The 16,911-nt window shown below is 38.5% G+C and overlaps 1 protein-coding gene across 10 annotated transcripts in view; it reads left to right on the forward strand.

Annotated features, from left to right (window-relative positions):
* Window positions 1-14,727, forward strand: part of LOC125620558 (uncharacterized) — a 34,077-nt gene extending 19,350 nt beyond the window's left edge. For all 10 annotated transcript variants that reach the window (XM_048816402.2, XM_048816408.2, XM_048816414.2 and 7 more), the window contains 5 exons: window positions 2,234-2,433; window positions 3,320-3,595; window positions 4,319-4,537; window positions 8,279-8,416; window positions 14,362-14,727. In XM_048816402.2, coding sequence (XP_048672359.1) covers window positions 2,234-2,433; window positions 3,320-3,595; window positions 4,319-4,537; window positions 8,279-8,416; window positions 14,362-14,423 — 895 coding nt within the window. In that variant the 3' untranslated portion in view covers window positions 14,424-14,727. The remainder of the gene's footprint in view (window positions 1-2,233; window positions 2,434-3,319; window positions 3,596-4,318; window positions 4,538-8,278; window positions 8,417-14,361) is intronic.
* Window positions 14,728-16,911: the final 2,184 nt, after the last annotated feature.

Here is a 16,911-nt window from a genome sequence, read left to right on the forward strand (position 1 = left end):
GCTGCCAAATGAAAGATCCACATAAACAAAAGGGAAACTGTCTATATACAAGGCACTATCAAATGTGCAAACTCAGATAGGTTTTATTCTCTAATCTTTTAGTCATGTTAAATGGTGCTTACAGCAAAAGAAATTAAAAAAAAAATTTTCTGAAAATTAAGTGTAACATCCATTTAAACCTAAAGCAAACTTTCTAGTTTTTTTTTTTCCTCTTAGGTAACTTGGTTTTCTTCCAGATTAATCCTTATGAGTAATGAAGTCTTCATAGCAAGACGTTACATTTTCTATTTAAAGCATTCAATGTCATTTTCTAACAAATACAAAGTAAAAGCTTGAAACATCATGAAATTACATATATGGCAAAACAAGAGAGTTAAATGAGGCAGAGTGCAAAGAACTTTCTTCTTGGTTATTATAGAACTATTAACTTTCATATCATAATTGTCCATCTCCTGGAGATGACCAGGATTAGCTTCGATATGGAGGCCTTGACAATCCATTGATACATTTATCATAGGATTTATTTGAGGGCAAGGAGGATTGGTGCAAGAAAGCTTAACTTTAGCATCCCAATATTTAGTTAATGTTCAATATCACCACTTAAATTCTGTTTGTTTCCTTTCTCTCTTGCCTCCTCCTCCATTTCCTTAACAAAATGAATGTTTTATATTTAGTGTCCAATACAAAATTAATTACCAATATGCTATTTTAAAATGGGTTAACTACATGGATACTTGTAGATAATAAACCATACTTTTTAGAATCTTACACAACTTCTAGTAAGGGAATCAACAAACTCATCAGTCTAAAGCAGTACTGATATTGCTGCTCTCCTTCAAATGCTGAATTCTGGTGCTGTAAATACTATACCTGAATCCCCTTTCTTTCCTCCCTCCATCTGACATATTAGTCTTTTGTTATTCAGATGTTACTTGGATTACACTAGAGATTTTGCTAATCTCTTAATTCGTGGCACCATCTGAAAGATGTTATGGTGGGTGATCACTTCAAATGCAGTTGGCAAATCTTCTGTCAGTACCCAGGATAGCACGATGTCAGGGGTCAGTGCTCTATGAAATGTCTGTTCTGTATTCAGGAGTAGAGAGACTTGCAATCATGGTGAAAACACTGCCATTGCTATAGCTTTATCTGAAGGAACAACTGAGCCTGGTTGATTGAGTCGCCTGAAGTGCAGTGATCATACTCAATTCTCTAAGCAGTGTGTAAAAATAGATTTCTAAAGTTGATACAGTTAGAAATAATTGTGTGTAAAGTTGACATCTTGATCTCCATTTTCCTTCGCTGGCTTTCACATCAAATATACTTAATTTACATGTTAAAGCAGCATCTTCCTAACTGCCAAAACAGTAAGTACCATGCGGTACACAAAGTTATCTGTATTTCTGTCTTGTGTATATAATAATATAGTTATTGGCTGTTAGCTAACAGTTCTGATAAGGAAGCTGAAATGAACAGGGCTTGCTTTTCCCTATCTATATTGATTCTCTAGTGTTGATACTAATAAACTTTCAACTGTAAAATAAGCAGATAAGACTCAGAAGTTACATAGGGAGCAGTGTACATGTAGTATGATGTGTGCTATACATTTGCTGAGCATAAATACCCTTTAAACCTAATTCTCAGTGCCCTTTCTTTATCTTCACACATTTATTTTTAAAAAGCCAAAAGTTAATGTAACTAAAAAGCTTACACTAATGCTAGTCATAACAGTTTATACTGTTGTGGAAAGAGAAAAGAAGTCAAGTTTTAATTGAATACATTTAATTGACTGTATCAGTGATGATACATAGATGATGAATTAGAATAAATAAAATGCTAAATATAAATAGTTTCAATCATTAAGGTATTAATATATATCCATACTTTCCAAAAATAGCACTTAATACATGACCACACAGGGATCCTCAATAAAAAATTCCCATATATGCAGGGATCAGATTTCCAAACAGTTGAACCTTAAGACAAATATTTTCTAAAATAGTTGGTACAGTATATGTTTTTTTTAAAAAAATCTCCATTCTGTCATCTAAAAGAGCTCGTCTGATTTAAGGAACATGCCATTTGTGGAAAGAAAATTGTTTCTTACACTTCACATAACTAGAATTGTTACCTGTAACTTAGAGCATACAAAACATGAACTACAGCATGGCAACAACTAACAGTGACACAGACTTTTATTTGTAAAATAACCAGCCTCTTTTTTTTCTTTAAGGGAATATGCAACAGTCATAGGCCATCGGTTGCAGGATCATGGCCTTGTGGTGGAAATGATATACCTTACATCTGAGTTGGGTCTCACACGCGCCCTCCAAGAAGTTAAAAATGATGGTTCCCCATTTTGTATTCTTGTTGAACAGTCAAATGTAGCACTTTCCTCTTGCACCGTAATCATGCTTCATGAGTCTATCAAAAGTAAGTTTAGCTTCATGTAGAAATGTCACTTAAAATAGTCCCCATTCAAAACTGCAATTTAATTTTCTTTGAACATGTTAAAATATTAAATACTGACATATTACACCTCTTGGTAACACAACCTGACCTAGTTAAGATGTGACAATTTGTAAATACTTCATTGAATTAATTTCCAGTAATTCACAAAACACAAATCCATCTGCCCTGAATTTCTGTTTCCTAAATGGCATGAAATAGTCATCAAAAGCTGTCAAGCATAGTAAGTAATAGTAGGGCATTATATATAAATAACATGATTACAGTTCACATTCTTATCTTACTGCTACATAGATGGATCAAATTAAAATCCATCTATTTTAAGTCTTCAGTTTTCTAAAACTTTAACCTCAGATTTCCCATCTTTCACCTTAACAAGAATGTAGCTGTTCTAGTCATTATTAAAAAGGCACTTTCTTTTTAAATGAAAAATACCTAACTGTCCTGTTCTCCCATTCAGGTAAAATATGTTCCGAATTTAAGAAAAAAGTCTATGCTAATCCTACTTTTCCTCTTATTTCAATCAGATGTGTGCATAACTGTTCAAATGTGAAACCAGGAATCTTTTTAGCCCAAACTTAAATTAAGATGACAAGTGACCTGTATCTTTTAATTGGGGAAACTTTTAAAATGTAACTTATAGTTAAGTAACATTGCACATAGCTGGGCTGAATCAGACTAACTTTTGTAATTACAGGGTAACCATGTTAATACTGAAACAGAAACCTTTTAAATTTTATTCAGTTGAATTAAACACAGACTTAACAGCTCTGTTTTTTGTCTTTTTGTAAATGTGTCAAGTAGATGGGAACACAAGACTGATAAAGCAAGCTATCTCTCTTCTCTGTAGTACACCGTAATATGCCCATGGAGGATGCATTGGCTCTGGTAGTTAAAGCATTTGGGAAAATTTTTGCTGAGCGTGAGCAGCAGGAGCGTGCCGAAATTTCACACAAAGCAGCTGATCTGGCGGATGACTACCTAGAACGGGAGCTCTGTGGGAGTTACAGTGTGCCTCTAGGCATTAGACATCTCCTCTTTCTGTTAAGTGAGGGAAAATATTTATATCGTGAGGAGTTGAACTCAATAAGTGACTACCTGAAGACCAGGAAAGATGAGCTTGAAGGTATTCATGCTTTTTTCCCCAAAACACAACTGTAAACATTTTTTTAAATCAACCTGAGTTACAAAACCAGCTTTCAGGTACATTACACATAAATAGTCTACAAATATAAATGATAAAGGTCAAAAGTCCACATGTAAATGTCAATGTATATTAAAGCACATGTATATCTATCCTAAAATCAGATACATATTCCTCATAGAAATGGTCACACATCAAACACTTCATCTTTATCTCCAAGCCCCCAGTGGCAATCACTCTCCCATGAGATTCACTGTTACAAGTACATTTTTGTAGCTCTTCTGTTAACACTGACACGCATTTAAGTTTTGATCATAGATACACATATAAAAGCACTCTAAATTAAAGTCACTTAGAAGGAACCATTATGCAGAATTTCACATCTGGTTTAATAAAAATCATTAATTCAACCATTTTATATATATATTATATATATTTCAAAGTATTCAAGAGAAATTCAGCAGAACAACTTAAACAGATAAAACAAACCAACAAACTTGCATAAGTTGCAGAATACGTGTGTTTTGGAAAGATATTCTGGTGTTCTCTTGATCCCTAGGAGCAGCCCTACAGAAACTTCTTGAACCTCTAGGTTAAGGGGTTAATAATTAGAAGTAATCTATCATTGTAGGTCACGCAGTCTTTGTAATGATGTACTCTTAAGCGTTACTTACTTTGTTGTTGGTGGTTGTTCTGTTAAACTAGCCCTTGTTGAACAAACTGATCCTTCAACTGAAGTTGAAGACACACTGTATCAAGCAAACGTGATGCCAAGTACAAGCACTGCCACCCATACCTTAAGTAAACCTCCACCCCTTCTGCCGACACCCAGCAGGAATGTTCTTTTAGGCCAGTCACCCCTTCCTCCAGGTAAACCTGCATTGTTGGGTGATAGGCCATCGGGAGCTCTTCTTCCAACACCAGGTTAGTAACAATTTAACTTCCTCCTATGTCAAATTTTATATTTAAAACTATTTTACTACCTTGATTTTTTTCATGACTGATTTGATCATTCGCTTTAATAGATTTGCTCACAAAAATGTAATAGAAATATTATAATCAGAGTTACAGGAAGTATAATCAAGTGAGGGGATGTGGATCCCCAAAATATCAGTCATTTGTAAATATTTAGAGTGGCGGTTCAATAATAGCGTAGCCAATTAGTTTATTTTATCATCCATGTATCGTGTTTTGTTTTGATGCTCAATTCTTGTGCTATTTCATATATAATCAGTGCATGCTAAATAGATTTAAATCATTGGATTATGGAAGTGTAAGACTGACAAGTATTTAGGAGTGATGAGTGTGTATTGGGTATATAAGTAAGGCATGGCTGGAATGAAAGGCCTTCAGGCTGAGGCTTGTAAGATTTTAGCTGCACCATATTAGGCCATAGGCTTAAGACATGAGTGGCTGACCTAGGAAAAACCCTATGCCAGTAAGGTCACAAGATTACTGCAAAAGATGTGCCACTAGGTCAGGGGTGGGCAATCTTTTTGGCCCAAGGGCCACATCGGGATTGTGAAACTGTATGGAGGGCCGGGTAGGGAAGGCTGTGCCTCCCCAAACAGCCTGGCCCCCGCCTCCTCCCACTTCCTGCCTCCTGACTGCCCCCCTCAGAGCCCCAAACCCATCCAACCCCCCCCCCCCGCTCCCTGTCCCCTGACTGCCCCCTCCCGGGACAAACCCATCCCCCCCAACCCCCACCCCCGACAGGCCCCCTGGGATCCCACGCCCTATCCAACCCCCACCCCCTTACCATGCTGCTCAGAGAGGCAGAACTGGCTTATTAGAAAGCCTGGGAGGTGGGTGGGTGCAAGCCGTGCTGCCCGGCAGGACTGGCGCACCAGAGTGCTCCCTGCGCAGTGGCATGGCTGTGGGGGAGGGGCCACAGCAGGGGAGGGGCCGGGGGCTAGCCTCCTGGGCCAGGAGCTTAGGGGTCGGGCAGGACGGTCCCACGGGCCATAGTTTTCCCACCTCTGCACTAGGTGATGTTACAGAAAACTGGAATAGACTGCAATGTATTGTCCATGACCATGAGACACCCGACTGAAACATCATGGAATGTCATGTCCTGACCACAGGTTACATGTTGTGTGTAGATGCTAATGAGAATAAGATGAACTAAGAAATAACCTATGAAAAATAAGCCATCCAGTATTCATGGGGTGTGGAAGTACAGATAAGGGAAAAGAGGGTTGAAACGCTCATGCATATGCATAGAGTGTTATGTGTGGTCAGAACAACAATATAAAAGATATTTCCTGGTTGGGTAAAAGTGGGAAGATCCAGCAGGAACCATCCCTCTGTCGATGATCGTCTGTTGAGAGGTCCATCGGACTCTAGAATATCTGAGGATGTGAATATGACTCCAGTCTTAGTCATTGCATGGGTTTTGTAGGATTTATATATGCATGGGTAATTATAGCTTCACTTATTGGTTTAATAAAACTTGTAGTACAGATAAAACTTTGTACTTGGATAGTGACCACAGACACAATCACATGGTCGTCTTGTGTTCCTGGATTCTCCAAATTTGAGAAAAGCATCAGAGGTGATTTTCACTTTGAGCTTGATACTGTAGCAACAGAAGCTGAACCCATGGGAGTTTATATTGAATTTAGTAATTTTGTATTAAATTAAAAAAAAAAAAGTTGGATAACTTTAGCTATACTGACAGATTTCAGAGTAGCAACTGTGTTACTCTGTAGTCTCAAAAAGAACAGGAGTACTTGTGGCACCTTAGCGACTAACAAATTTATTAGAGCATAAGCTTGCGTTGGCTACAGCCCACTTCATCGGATGCATAGAATGGAACGCACACGCGCACACACACGCACACATGTTGGAAGTTACCATACAAACTGTGAGAGGCTAATTAGTTAAGATGAGCTATTATCAGCAGGAGAAAAAAAACTTTTGTAGTGATAATCAAGTTGGCCCATTTAGACAGTTGACAAGAAGGTGTAAGGATACTTAACTTAAGGAAGTAGATTCAATATGTGTAATGACCCAGCCACTCCCAGTCTCTATTCAAACCCAAGTTAATGGTATCTAGTTTGCATATTAATTCAAGCTCAGTGGAGTCTGTTTTTGAAGCTTTTCTGTTGCAAAATTGCCACCCTTAAATCTTTTACTGAGTGGGCAGAGAGGCTGAAGTGTTTTTACCGGTTTTTGAATGTTATGATTCCTAATGTCAGATTTGTCCATTTATTCTTTTGCGTAGAGACTGTCCGGTTTGGCCAATGTACATGGCAGAAGGGCATTGCTGGCACACAATGGCATATATCACATTGGTAGATGTGTAGGTGAACAAGCCCCTGATGGCGTGGCTCATGTGATTAGGTCTTATGATGGTGTCACTTGAATAAATATGTGGACAGAGTTGGCATTGGGCTTTGTTGCAAGGATAGGTTCCTGGGTTAGTGGTTCTGTTGTGTGGTTGCTGGTGAGTATTTGCTTCAGGTTGGGGGGGGCTGTCTGTAAGCGAGGACTGGTCTGTCTCCCAAGATCTGTGAGAGTGATCTGCTTCTCCCCCCTCCCTCCCTCCCAGGCTTGCCACGCCAAACAGCTGATTCACGGCAAGCCTTGGAGGAAGAAAGGGATGGGGGAGAAGTGGCAGCATGCTCAGGGGAGGAGGCAGAGCGGAGGTGAGCTGGTGAGGGGAGCTGCCGGTGAGTGCTCTGCACCCACCAATATTTCTCCCTGGGTGCTTCAGCCCCAGAGTCGGTGCCTATGGCGGCAGCGTGTCTGGCTCCGACACACTTCTCTGAGCGGCATGTTAAGGGGGCGGGGCCGGGGCTGGGGGGTTGGATAAGGGGCAGAGGGTCTTGGGGGGCGGTCAGGGGACACGGAGCAGGAGGGGTTGGATGAGTCGGGGGTTCTGAGGGGTCAGTCAGGGGGCGGTAAGTAGGTGGGGGTTGGATAGGAGCAGGGCCAGGCTGTTTAGGAAGACACAGCCTTCCCTACCTGGAACTTGCTATGGAGGTCGATATAACACGGTTTCACCTATAACGTGGTAGGATTTTTTTTTGGCTCCTGAGGACCTCGTTATATCAGGGTAGAGGTGTACTAGACACAGATTTGCATCACAACTGATGTCCTGCTGTGCTGTCTTAAATTAGTCGTTATTGGGTCTGCCTCGGGTCTTTTGTCAAATATATTTGACATGAATTGTAACATAGTAATTTAGTCCTGTTTTACTTACTGTCTTTATCAATCTTCCTTTACTAACTAGCTCACTTTATTAATTTAATCTGTGTCAGTCTGTCTTGTAGTGTAAACATGTTTACAGGTCACCACTAATGCAGCGGAAAACTGTACTTTGTGGTAGAGATGTAAAACTTTCCAATATGCATGCCTGCATGTGGGTGTAGTGTTAAATAGCTTGGAAGGATTTTACTTCTGAAGTGTTAGATCTTTTATAAAGTAAAGCTCTTACGGGCATCGGTTGAAGACTTAGCAAAATCTGAATGATGCTAGTAGAGTCGGAAATTCTACTTTTTATAGAAACTGCAGGTAGTGGAGCAGCATTTACAAGTTGAATGTTTTCAGATATTGTTATAATTAAAATCAATGTTTGTTTAAATATTAATGTGAGTATCCTGCTCAAACAAATGAAATGTTCTTTTTATTAAAAATAACATCACCCTAATTTCCAAACAGGGATGTCCGGTGCAAAGGGTAAACCTCCACCTCTTCTAGCAGCACCTGCTAAAAGACCTGGTCTTCTAGGATATTCACCCCATCAGCCTGCAAAACGACCACTACTTGGAGAGAAACCTGGACTTTTGCCAACACCAGGTGAGGATGGGAAAGCTTTGTAGATTCTTAGAATATGTAATATTTTGAGACTAGCTACTTTGCTGTCTGTCTGAATATCTATTTAATATCTACTGTAGTAGATGCAACACTTGTCGCTAAAAACTTTCTAATGCTAGCCAGCCAGATTTCTCTCCTAACTAAAAAGCTTTGAAATTTCCAATGAAAAAATGCAATCATCTTCCTTAAAAAAGGCTAATCTGCTAACGAAGGATATGTTTGCTTTATGTATAATGAATGCATCCAATGAAGTGAGCTGTAGCTCACGAAAGCTTACACTCAAATTTGTTAGTCTCTAAGGTGCCACAAGTCCTCCTTTTCTTTTTGCAATTAGTGTGAAAGCAACACATAGAATCAGAAAACCCTTGTATTAATTACACCATCTCCAAGTAACCAGGATGTTTTAATACAAAAACGTTCCTATTTGTTTATGTACTATACTCTATGCAAAATGCTAAGTGGAGCACAGGATGAAGTCCAAGAGGTGAATATTGCTGAACCGCTTGGTAATAGTGACGATAACATAAAAAATGTTGACATCTGGGGGATGAGAGGGGAACATCGCAGCAGCCTACCACGGTAGGATTTAATTTCAGAAAGGGGAGCTACACAAAAATGAAGAGGTTAGATAAACACAAATTAAAAGGTATAGTGCCAAAAGTGAAAACTCTGCAAGCTGCATGGAAACTTTTTAAAGACCCCATAATAGAGGCTCAATTTAAATGTGTACCCCAAATTAAAAAAACATAGTAAGACCAAAAAAATGCCACTGTAGGTAAACAACAAAGCAACAAAAGCAGTTAGAGGCAAAAGGGCATCCTTTAAAAAGTGGAAGTTAAATCATACTGAGGAAAATAGAAAGGAGCATAAACTCTGGCAAGTGAAGTGTAAAAAATATAATTAGGAAGGCCAAAAAAGAATTTTGAAGAACAGCTAGCCAAAGACTCAAAAAGTAACAGCTAGTGGGGCCATTGGACAATCAAGATGCTAAAGGAGAACTCAAAGAAGATAAGACCATTGCCGAGAAACTAAATTAATTCTTCATGGCTGAGGATGTGAGGGAGATTCCCACACTTGAGCTATTCTTTTCAGATGGGAATTGTCCCAGATTGAGGTGTCATTAGAGGAGGTTTTGGAACAAATTGATAAATTACCATCTGCTCCTAGTGACTTATTGTTTGTTCACCCAAGAGTTCTGAAGGATCTCAGTAGTTCTGCAATTTCACATTTAACTGTGGTATGTAACCTATCATTTAAATCAGCTTCTATACCAGATGACTGGAGGATAGCTAGTGTGATGCCAATTTTGAAAAAAAGGCTCCAGAGGCAATCCTGGCAATTACAGGCCGGTAAGCCTAACTTCAGTACTGAGAAAATTGGTTGAATCTAGTTAAGAACAGAATTATTAGATGCATAGATAGAAAAGGAGTACTTGTAGCACCTTAGAGACTAACTAATTTATTTGAGCATAAGCTTTCGTGAGCTACAGCTCACTTCATCGGATGCATTCCTTTTCATGAAGTTGATAGATTTCCATTCCATACGGCTAAAGTCAGTGCCTTGCATAATGACAGGTTTCAGAGTAGCAGCCATGTTAGTCTATATTCGCAAAAAGAAAAGGAGTACTTGTGTGGCACCTTGGAGACTAACACATTTATTTGAGCATGTAGCTCACGAAAGCTTATGCTCAAATAAATTTGTTCGTCTCTAAGGTGCCACACAAGTACTCCTTTTCTTTTTGCGAGTACAGACTAACACGGCTGCTACTCTGAAACCTGTAGATACATAGACGAACACCATTTGTTGGGCAGAGTCAACATCATTTTTGTAAAGGGAAATCATGCCTCAGCAATCTACTAGAATTCTTTGGGGGGGGTCAACAAGCGTGTGGACAAGGGCAATCCAGTGGATATAGTGTACTTTGATTTTCAGGAAGCCTTTGACAAGGTCCCTCACCAAAGGCTCTTAAGCAAAGTAAGCTGTCATGGAATAAGAGGGAAGGTTCTCTCATGGATTGGTAACTGGTTAAAAGATAGGAAACAAAGGGTAGGAATAAATGGTCAGCTCTCAGAATGGAGAGAGGTAAATAGCAGTTTCCCTCGAGCTCTATACTGGGACCAGTATTGTTCAACATATTCATAAATGATCTGGAAAAGGGAGTGAACAGTGAGGTGGCAAAATTTGCAGATGATAGAAAACTACTCAAAATAGGTAAGTCCAAAGCAGACTGCAAAGAGTTACAAAGGGATCTCACAAAACAGAGTGACTGGGCAACAAAGTGGTAGATGAAATTCAGTGCTGATAAATGCAAAGTAATCCACATAGGAAAACATAATCCTAACTACACATTAGGGCTGTCGATTAATTGCAGTTAACTCACGCGATTAACTCAAAAAAGTTAGTTGCGATTAAAAAAATTAATTGTGATTAATTGCACTGTTAAACAATAGAATACCAACTGAAATTTATTAAATATTTTTGCATGTTTTTCTACACTTTCAAATATATTGATTTCTGTTACAACACAGAATACGAAGTATACAGTGCTCACTTTATATTTTTTGATTACAAATATTTGCACTGTAAAAATGATGAAAAAGAAATAGTATTTTTAATTCATCTCATACAAGTACTGTAGTGCAATCTCTTGAGCGTGAGTGTAACTTACAAATGTAGATTTTTGTTTTTGTTTTTGTTACATAACTGCAGTCAGTAACAAAACCATGTAAAACTTTAGAGCCTACAAGTCCACTCAATCCTACTTCTTGTTCAGCCAATTGCTAAGATAAACAAGTTTGGCTACATTTACTGGAGATAATGCTGTCTGCTTCTTATTTACAGTGTCACCTGGAAGTGAGAACAGGCGTTCACATGGCACTTTTGTAGCCAGCATTGCAAGGTATTTATGTGCCAGTTATGCTAAACATTTGTATGCTCCTTCATGCTTTGGCCACCATTCCAGAGGACATGCTTCCGTGCTGATGATACTCATTACAAATTTAATTAACACATTTTTTTGACTGAACTCTTTGGGGGAGAATTGTATGTCTCCTGTTTTACCAAGATTCTGCCATATATTTCATGTTATAGCAGTCTTGGATGATGACACAGATCAGTTCGTTTTAAGAACACTTTCATAGCGGATTTGACAAAACGCAAAGAAGGTACCCATTTGAGATTTCTAAAAATAGCTACAGCACTCGACCCAAGGTTTAAGAATCTGAAGTGCCTTCCAAAAATCTGATCGGGATGAGATGTGGAGCATGCTTTCAGAAGTCTTAAAAGAGAAACACTCAGATGCGGAAACTACAGACCCCGAATTACCAAACAAGAAAATCAACCTTCTGCTGTTGGCATCTGACTCAGATGATGAAAATGAACATGCATCGGTCCACTCTGCTTTGGATCGTTATCGAGCAGAACCATCATCAGCATGGATGCATGTCCCCTGGAATGGCGGTTGAAGCATGAAGGGACATATGAATCTTTAGTGCATTTGGCACGTAAATATCTTGCAACGCCGGCAACAGTGCCACGCGAACACCTGTTCTCATTTTCAGGTGACATTGTAAACAAGAAGCAGGTAGCATTATCACCTGCAAATTGTAACCAAACTTGTTTGTCTGAGCGATTGGCTGAAGTAGGACTGAGTGGATTTTGTTTTATTTTTGAATGCAGTTATTCTTTTGTACATAATTCTACATTTGTAAGTTCAACTTTCATGATAGAGATTGCACTACAGTACTTGCATTCGGTGAATTGAAAAATACTATCTTTTTTTACAGTGCAAATATTTGTAATCAAAAATAAATATCAAGCGAGCACTGTACACGTTGTATTCTGTGTTGTAACTGAAATCAATATATTTGAAAATGTAGAAAACACCCAAAAATATTTAAATAAATGGAATTCTATTATTGTTTAACAGCGCGATTAATCACAACTAATTTTTTTAATCTCTTGACAGCCCTTCTATACATATAAAATTAGCTATTACCACTAAAGAAAGAGATATTGGAGTCATTGTGGATAGTTTTTTGAAAACATCCACTCAATGTGCAGCCGTAGTTAAAGAAGCTAACAGAACGTTCGGAGTCATTAGGAAAGGATAGCTAGTAAGGCAGAAAATACAATATTGCCTCTATAAATCCATGGTATGCCCACATCTTGAATACTGTGTGCAGATCTGGTCGCCCCATCTCAAAAAAGATATATTGGAATTGGGAAAAGGTACAGAAAAGGGCAACAAAAATGATTAGGGGTATGGAACAGCTTCCATATGAGGAGAGATTAATAAGAGGGGGACTGTTCAGCTTGAAAAAGAGATGACCAAGGGGGGATATAATAGAGGTCTATAAAATCATGACTGGTGTGGAGGAAGTAAATAACACAAGAACTAGGGGTCACTAAATGAAATGAGTAGGCAGCAGGTTTAAAACAAACAAAAGGAAGTATTTCTTCACACAACGCACCGTCAACCTGTGGAACACCTTGCCAGAGGATGTTGTGAAGGCCAAGACTATAACAGAGTTCAAATAAGAACTAAATAAATTCATGGAGGATAGGTCCATCAAAGGCTATTGGCCAGGTTGGACGGGGATGGTGTCCCAAGCCTCTGTTTGCCAGAAGCTGGGAAACATTTAAGTTGAGCCGCTACTCTGGTGTCTTTAAAACGTTTCCGTGCAGCTTGCAGGGATTTCACTTATGGCACTACTTTTAATTTCTGTTTAACTAACTTCCTCATTTTTGTGTAATTCTCCTTTTTGAAATTAAATGCTACTGTGTTGGGATGCTGTGGTGTTTTCCCGACTACAAGGACATTAAATTTCTTTGTTATGGTCACTATTACCAAGTGGTTCAGCTATGAGGGGGTGAGGGGGTGAGAGAACCTGGATTTGTGCAGGAAATGGCCCACCTTGATTATCATACACATTGTGAAGAGAGTGGTCACTTTTGATGGGCTATTACCAGCAGGAGAGTGAGTTTGTGTGTGGGGGGGCGGAGGGTGAGAAAACCTGGATTTGTGCTGGAAATGGCCCAACTTGATGATCACTTTAGATAAGCTATTATCAGCAGGACAGTGGGGTGGGAGGGGGTATTGTTTCATGGTCTCTGTGTGTATATAATGTCTACTGCAGTTTCCACGGTATGCATCCGATGAAGTGAGCTGTAGCTCATGAAAGCTCATGCTCAAATAAATTGGTTAGTCTCTAAGGTGCCACAAGTACTCCTTTTCTTTTTGCAAAGACAGACTAACACGGCTGTTACTCTGAAACCTGAAATTTATCTCTGCATCCTGTCCTGAGGTGACATGTACCCAGTCAATATGGGGATAGTTGAAATCCCCCATTACTATTGAGTTTTTTATTTTTATAGCCTTTCTAATCTCCCTGAGCATTTTACAGTTACTATCACCATCCTGGACAGTAGTATATCCCTACCTGCTATATTCTTATTATTCAAGCATATGTTGGAGCCTTTTCATTGAGTGGTGGTTTTGTTCATAGATAGGAACTGCAATAACGAAGCATGGTGGTCACTGTGTTTTGCACTCTGTTGATCACTGTGGCCATACCTATGGTCAAAAGGTTGGGGGTGCAATCTCTTCTGATGGAAGAAGTCGTCTTTGGCTGCTATTTGGGCTTTCAGTGGCATGGGGTCTGAGATGACTCCAAGGCTGTGGACAATTGGTCTTAAATCTGAAGGCAGTAGTGGGAAAGTTATAGAGGAATAAAGTTCTTTACAGTACTGCAGAGATGGGCATTACAGAACTCTCTAAAGAGGACGTAGATGTTAGCCTTTTGCCAGTGAAAGAGGATGAGGAGTCCTCCGTGAGTGTGGTACATCTAGCTAGTTATGGGGGAGGGAAGGGGCAGGGCATTTTTCTGTAAAACAGCTTCCTTACTATTTATTTTTCTTTGTCACAGCTGTTCATGTTAAACCTGTGCAACACCAACGGGCAGCTAAACCAAAGCCTTTGCTTAACTGAGACGACATCACAGACACCATGACTAATAATGGAATACACTAAACATGATGGTGGCATCCCTCTTCCAAGACAGCAGAGAGCATGATAAACTTGTATTGCTAGTGTCCGTACACCCAGACAAACTTAAATGTATCTCATTTTCTGTTATACACATTCCTATAGGAACTTTTTAAAATTTCAGGGCGCTCTTCTGTTCAACCAAAATTGGTATTTGTGGAAGGTCAGTGTTGTAGATTCATGGTCTTATAAATTAGAAGTTGTTTAAATAGATATGGTCACAAAATAAACTATTTGTTTTACACAACTCAGCACTCATTCTTTTGTGGTTATGTTTTACCTGACTCTTCCATATTATTATTTAGGAGGATAAGCAGACCCAGTCAGACTTCATTTCAGTGCTTGTGTTTGGTAGGGTTGGATAGAATTCTCTCTTTCTCTCTTTCTCTTTCTTTTTTCTTTTTCTCTTCTCTCTCTTTTTCTCTTTCTCTCTCTCTCTTTCTTTCTAAATGTGAAAAGTCCATGGGTTGTTGGGATTTTATTTATATATATATATAATACAGAAGTGTTGCCTCTATTCTCCTTGCATCTTCCTTGAGTAAAGATGAAGACACATTGACCATATATCAACCTTTATTCAGTATGTCACTTGCTTAGCTGACTTCTAATATTTTTGAAATATTTTAAAATGAGATCTTGTGTTTATTACTATATTATGCCTTGCTATCTTATGTCTTCAATGTGTTGGAATGTTAGTCTATCCATTTCTATTGTAACTTGAAGTTTAATGACAAGATATGAAAGGATTAAGGAAATTGCTCTACTAATTGTGCTCTCCCAGATGCAATTAAGTAAATTAATGTTGAGAACTACCTTAATTTACATGTAGTTCCACACAAACAGATTTAATTTGTTAATTTAGAGCCATACAGTTATGTTTTGTAAAATGTTTTTAAAAAGAATTGTGTGCAGTCATTCTACTGAAACATGAAGTATAGTTCCAACTGACATGTAATTTTTTAGTTGTCACAAAAAACTAACTTGCCAAAAATAGTTTAGCACCCAGTTACCCACTTATAGTGGCAAAGTTCAAAATTACAGTACTAGCCCCTTAAATTTTGTTTTTTTCTATTGTGGGTTTCCTTTTCATCTCACCTTCATCTCACACAAACAAAAAGGGAAAATGGCAATACACAAAAACAATCAGCTAGCTCAGTAACTAAACTTCGGACAAACAAGTTAAAAGAGCTGAAAAGACTTCTTTAGCGTTTCAGACAGAAATATGACCTTTTGTATATTGGTGTACCTTCCTAAGAATAGGAATTAACCTGGAGAGTTCTTACTTTCATATAATTTTGGCAGTTGTATATGTTGTTTTTCTTAATCATTTTATGGATGCAAGATTTTCAAGTCTTAACACATCCAGCTAAAGCAGCACTAACTAAGGTAGAATCTATTTTTGTTGTTGTTTCATTACCCTATTTATAGCCACTCTTGAGTATTTTCACCTAGATTCTTTAGTAGAGCATTTGATCAATTAGAAGCTTATAAAACTAACTTCTAGTGCAATTTTCTTCTCATAGTAGAAAGAATTTAATTGGCCGGCTGTGTCAAAATTCACTTGTTTCAACAAATGCATTTACTTAACCACTTAACTAAGGACCCACCTATAAGTCTCAGTTCAGCAGAGCTGCTACAAAGTACAGTCCCCAACACACACTAGGAAAATAGTCCTGTCTTTACTGCAGATTAAGCACAGTGCTGCAAAGCATGCTAATTTATTTTAATTGGCATTATGCAATCTTATTGCTACTTTTTTGCTTCTAGTAATAGCTAAACCATCCTGAATTAGGAACCAGTTGCCAGATAACTCAAACTGTTGTTCAAACTAAATTTGTGTGTGTGTGTGAGATTTATTCTTTAATCAACTCTTACCCTAACTTCTGTGGGTTTTTTGTTTCTGACTAGGTATGGGTTTCAAAGTTCTTATGTCAGTAACTAAACTGCTGTCACTGGTCCTCTGAAGTGATTGTAGCCCATTTAGTTCCTACTATGTCATTATCTGGCTGCTAACACTGTAGTATCTGAGGGCCTTGAGCATTAATACATGTATCTTCCCTCCTGTGAAGTACAGAAGTATTATCTCCATTTTACAGATGAGGAACTGAAGCACAGACTAAAGGACTTTCCTATAAACACCCAGGATGTCTGTCACAACACTAGGAATTGAACCTAGATCTCCTGAACCCCAGTTTAATGCCTTAATCACAAGATCATTCCTCCTTAAAAGAAGGGTTTAAAGATGAATGTAGTGTGTATTCATTAAGGGTCTGATCCTACACCCATGAAAGCCAGTGGAAGTGAGGTTGTCTTCACTTCAAAAACACTTTTTTTATTTTTTTTTGGGGGTGGGGGGGGGGTTTGGTTTTGACATCAGGGTAGCTATTTCAATATAAAATCTTAGTGGAGACAAGGCCCTGAGTTTACTTTG

Source organism: Caretta caretta, chromosome 12, assembly GCF_965140235.1.
Source record: "Caretta caretta isolate rCarCar2 chromosome 12, rCarCar1.hap1, whole genome shotgun sequence".
NCBI classification, from domain to species: Eukaryota; Metazoa; Chordata; order Testudines; family Cheloniidae; genus Caretta; species Caretta caretta.